Raw genomic sequence first — 5,840 nt, 5'->3', positions numbered from 1 at the left:
TTTTTTTTTTTTTTGTTATTATTATTATTATTCGTTTATTACTAGACTAATCTTCCAAGGGTCAATCACCAATTTCCTTTAAAACAAAATGATGGTTGTTGTTGAATGCAGAACTTGTAAGAATTATAAATATTATTCTTTAGCTTAGAAAATTTGATATAGACTTGATTTCAGCATGACTATCATATTCTTCTAAGTAAGGGGTCCTTCTTTATAGATAAGGTTGTGGTGAGATTTAACTTGAAATTTGGATTTGTCCATTGACTGAGCAAGGGGTAGCTGTGAAAAAATTACCACAACCCCCCAAAAAAATCCTTTACTTGCACGGCTTATGACAATTTGGCACCAGTTCTTCTCTTTTTCGATGAACTAACGAAGACGAATCGAAGCTGGAATGACTAATATTGCAGTTTCTATGATTTGAGAATCTCATAAAATTTTGAGAGTGAGATTTCAATCAATCAACGAAGTGGGATTAGTGGCTGACCTTCGTTTAATAAAGCCCGTATTTCGCGGAGATGAGATCTGCAGCCCGTTACATTGCCGGAAGACGATGTATAAAAATTGATAATAAAATAAGACGTCGGTTAATTAAATAACCAAAGTTCTATGTCTTACGTGAAAAAAAAATAAAAATGATAATAACATACGGCGTCGGTTAATTAAATAACCGAAGTTGTATGTCTTACATGAAAAAATTGATAATAACATGCGATGCCGGTTAAATAAATAACCGAGGTTAATTAAATAACCGAAGTTGTATATCTTAAGCGAAGTTTTTATATACCGGCTAGTAGAGTAAAACTCTAAACACCTTAGAAAATTTTATATGGGGTTTCGCCGCCATTTGTTCACAACTCTTGTCCCCGCCAGTAGTGTAAGCCTCCCTTATCTCTCTTATCTCCCTCACTCACTTATCTCTCTTATCTCCCTCACTCTCAAACTAGCCTTAGCTTTTTTGTTGAACAATTCAAGATCGAAGAATGGTGGCGGACAATATGGAGTCTCATCAGCGGATGATATGGTATATACTTGGATATGATGATCTTCCTTATAGAATATATAAGATAAATGGTTCCTAGTTTTCTTATAGTAAATGGTTCCTACTAGTATAAATAATGGTATATACTCTGATTTGATCTGGCAATATGAAGTTTATTGCGAGAAAATAATACCGAACCGATGACTTACAACAGCGGCGGACGGCGTACAACATCTTCGCCACGAAGAGCTCCGTTTTCTTCTGCCTCACCGTCGCCTCGTCAACCATCTAGAAATGCTCCATTTTCTTCTGCTTCTCGGTTGTCGGAATCGCCAATCGTAAGTCAGGTTTTTCAACAAATTACAATATAACGTGGGTTGTAAAAAAAAAAAAAAAAAAAANTATTATTATTCGTTTATTACTAGACTAATCTTCCAAGGGTCAATCACCAATTTCCTTTAAAACAAAATGATGGTTGTTGTTGAATGCAGAACTTGTAAGAATTATAAATATTATTCTTTAGCTTAGAAAATTTGATATAGACTTGATTTCAGCATGACTATCATATTCTTCTAAGTAAGGGGTCCTTCTTTATAGATAAGGTTGTGGTGAGATTTAACTTGAAATTTGGATTTGTCCATTGACTGAGCAAGGGGTAGCTGTGAAAAAATTACCACAACCCCCCAAAAAAATCCTTTACTTGCACGGCTTATGACAATTTGGCACCAGTTCTTCTCTTTTTCGATGAACTAACGAAGACGAATCGAAGCTGGAATGACTAATATTGCAGTTTCTATGATTTGAGAATCTCATAAAATTTTGAGAGTGAGATTTCAATCAATCAACGAAGTGGGATTAGTGGCTGACCTTCGTTTAATAAAGCCCGTATTTCGCGGAGATGAGATCTGCAGCCCGTTACATTGCCGGAAGACGATGTATAAAAATTGATAATAAAATAAGACGTCGGTTAATTAAATAACCAAAGTTCTATGTCTTACGTGAAAAAAAAATAAAAATGATAATAACATACGGCGTCGGTTAATTAAATAACCGAAGTTGTATGTCTTACATGAAAAAATTGATAATAACATGCGATGCCGGTTAAATAAATAACCGAGGTTAATTAAATAACCGAAGTTGTATATCTTAAGCGAAGTTTTTATATACCGGCTAGTAGAGTAAAACTCTAAACACCTTAGAAAATTTTATATGGGGTTTCGCCGCCATTTGTTCACAACTCTTGTCCCCGCCAGTAGTGTAAGCCTCCCTTATCTCTCTTATCTCCCTCACTCACTTATCTCTCTTATCTCCCTCACTCTCAAACTAGCCTTAGCTTTTTTGTTGAACAATTCAAGATCGAAGAATGGTGGCGGACAATATGGAGTCTCATCAGCGGATGATATGGTATATACTTGGATATGATGATCTTCCTTATAGAATATATAAGATAAATGGTTCCTAGTTTTCTTATAGTAAATGGTTCCTACTAGTATAAATAATGGTATATACTCTGATTTGATCTGGCAATATGAAGTTTATTGCGAGAAAATAATACCGAACCGATGACTTACAACAGCGGCGGACGGCGTACAACATCTTCGCCACGAAGAGCTCCGTTTTCTTCTGCCTCACCGTCGCCTCGTCAACCATCTAGAAATGCTCCATTTTCTTCTGCTTCTCGGTTGTCGGAATCGCCAATCGTAAGTCAGGTTTTTCAACAAATTACAATATAACATGGGTTGTAAAAAAAAAAGAAAAAAAGAGATACTTTAAAAGAATAGAGAGATATGACGTCAGTTGTTTTTAAACAACTAACGTGGTATCTTAATTATTTTTTTAAAATAATGACATACGACGTTGGGTTTTAAAACCAAAGTCATATTATTTATTTACTACGTCGGGAATAACAATGTCGCAAAATAACTGACGTTAAACGTCACAAATAACCGACGTTAAAAGTATTTTTTGTAGTAGTGTNTTTTAAACAACTAACGTGGTATCTTAATTATTTTTTTAAAATAATGACATACGACGTTGGGTTTTAAAACCAAAGTCATATTATTTATTTACTACGTCGGGAATAACAATGTCGCAAAATAACTGACGTTAAATGTCACAAATAACCGACGTTAAAAGTATTTTTTGTAGTAGTGTCTATTTAACACTTCTGGTTTCTAGGCAATTTATCACCTTGTAGATGTCAGAATCGGACTTTGTTGTATTCATAGNTTATTTACTACGTCGGGAATAACAATGTCGCAAAATAACTGACGTTAAATGTCACAAATAACCGACGTTAAAAGTATTTTTTGTAGTAGTGTCTATTTAACACTTCTGGTTTCTAGGCAATTTATCACCTTGTAGATGTCAGAATCGGACTTTGTTGTATTCATAGAAGTTGTAGCTCTTTGAAATATCGTTCGAATGCCATTGGAATCACTTAATTTTGTGATTCGTATGATGAGATATGCTTAAAATACCGGGGCATTGCCTAGCAGAAAAAATACAGAGCAAAATAGAGTGATGCTGGCACTCATGGTGTAAATGCTAGCATTAGCCAGGATATTCACTCCAAAATGCATATTTCGTCATCTCTTTTGTTCCTTTGGGTCACGGGTGATGCCATGATATTTCTTGTAAGTGTACAAATGATACACATTTAGATCACCTTTAATTGGCTTAATTATTAGTCAAAAACCTTAGTTTAAGTTTTAATAGGTAGTTTTGTCAGTTTCCTGGTTTAAAGGCAAAATTCTCTTCGCACAGTCTGGATCAGCGCCAGTGAGCAGTCCAGTGGGCAGTTAACCAGATTTAGTCTTCAAGATCCACTATTTTTGCTCAGATCTACACTTCTGGTTGAAGCTTATTTTGAGTGGATTTCAGCTGCAAAAATTGAGGAAAGTTTGGCTAATGGTTTGGCTATAAATAGAGCTCAAACTCATGGGATTCATTACACTTTTAACAACAATATTTATCCCGATTTAATTACTCTATCAAACTAGAATTTACGAGAGGACTTCATACTGGTTTCTTACATTGCTTCACGTGTTCTTATCAGCTTGGTTGCTTATATGAAGGTTCGGCCGTGTTGGTGAACCTTGATGACTTGCAAAGTGTCAACTTGAAGATGAGGAAGGCTTAGCTAGGAGTACTTTTTGTAACCATTAGTGTTGGATGGTTGTTGTGTGACTCCTTGTAACCCTTGTGATCATCTAGTAGATTGGCCTGGGTTGACGTGAAGTGCCCCAGACGTAGGAGTACAGTGGAGCTCCGAACTGCGTAAACAATTCTGGTGTCTGATCCCTTTTATTGCTTTATTGTTTTTTATGCTTTTATTTATCTGTTTCTAGTTGATTAATTTTTCAGATAAATAATTATTTTAAAATAAAGTTGGAACCTTTAGCTAAATTGTACATTCAAGACCCACAATACAGTTTCATTTCTAACTCCCTCGTTTTCACTCTATTGACCTCTTATGACCCCTGGAACACACTTTTGTGCTGAGATGACTTCAAAACAAATCCAATTGATCTCCAAGTTACATGATGTTACAATCATCAACGCCTCCAAATCACCTAAATGACACAGAGGAATTAAATAAGCACATACTTCACTTCAAATTAACATGAAATCATACGAGTTTGATATCAATTGTGCACATAAAAGTAACAAGAATTTGCGTTTAACTAAATTTAATTAAATAATTATAATAAATATTTTATGACAATATTTAACAAAAGAGTTTATTCAATTTTTTTGTCATAGATTTATAGATAGCAGTTACTTTTTGTCTTTTTGTTTTCAAAACATCTCTGTTTGGTCCTAGTATTAATGTGGCATGACCGTTTTTTGTTATCCGTTAACAAAAATGTTTAAATGGCGTTAAATACAAGGATGTTTTGGTTTATTCAGTTCTAAGTGTTAATTCTTTTTTTTTTTTTTAAACATCCATGTTGGTCCTCACATATTGTGGCATGACAATTTTTTTTTTTTTGTCCTCTGTCAACAAAATATGTTTAAATGACATTAAAAATGATGTTATTAACCACTTAAATCCTTCTTTTGTCTTCGTGGTAATAGAACCATTAGTCTTGCGAATTTTTATGAAGTACACTTATGCACTAGACTTAAAGTTGCATGCTATCAAGTAGACTTGTGATTTTTTCAATTGCAATTTTTTAGATTTAGTAGTAGACTTATGTATTGATAATATTTTTATTACCAAGAAGAAAAATGGAGGATTTTGAGTTGTTAATAATGTCATTCAAACATATTTGTTGACGATGGAAAAAATAGTCATACCTCAATAATGCTAGGATCAACATGGATAGTTTGAAAAAAAAAAACAAACTAAAAGTGGAAAGACACATATAAAATATAGGACAAAGAAAAAGGAAAAGGACTTGGCACTTCTAATTGAATAGACCAAAATGTTCTTGTGTTTAAGTTTTTTTTTTTTTTTATTTTAAATCTTAAACATTTAAACTATTAATGTTATATAATGTATTAACTAATACTCTAATAGTCTAATAAGTAATAACTAATAAGTAATAACTTAATAAAATAATAAGTAATAACTAAATTAAGCTAATACGTAATGCACTAAAAATTAATAAATAATAACTAATAACTTAATAAGTATTAACTATTTAACTATTAAACTGTAAATACTTACAATATTAAACACTTTACAATTATTAACACTTAAAATATTTTTTTTAATTTTTTTTTNATAATATATACTAAGATCAAAGGTGAATATTTTGGAAAAAAAAAAACTAAAAATTGGCTGATACTTATAAATCTAAAACAAAAATTGAATTAACTCTTTAATAAAAATAGTATAAACTATTATTTG

At 32.6% G+C, this 5,840-nt stretch overlaps 1 protein-coding gene across 1 annotated transcript in view; it reads left to right on the top strand.

The window, feature by feature from the left end:
* LOC116010861 overlaps positions 1 to 4,124 on the top strand; it is an 8,510-nt gene extending 4,386 nt beyond the window's left edge. Inside the window, exons 2-3 of the mRNA XM_031250360.1 lie at positions 3,729 to 3,895; positions 4,060 to 4,124. Of these exons, the coding sequence (XP_031106220.1) occupies positions 3,729 to 3,895; positions 4,060 to 4,124 (232 nt within the window). The remainder of the gene's footprint in view (positions 1 to 3,728; positions 3,896 to 4,059) is intronic.
* The last annotated feature ends 1,716 nt before the right edge of the window (positions 4,125 to 5,840 follow it).

Source organism: Ipomoea triloba, chromosome 2 (assembly GCF_003576645.1).
Source record: "Ipomoea triloba cultivar NCNSP0323 chromosome 2, ASM357664v1".
NCBI lineage: Eukaryota > Viridiplantae > Streptophyta > Magnoliopsida > Solanales > Convolvulaceae > Ipomoea > Ipomoea triloba.
The sequence above is the reverse complement of the archived record's forward strand: the minus strand, read 5'-3'. Positions and strand labels throughout refer to the sequence as shown.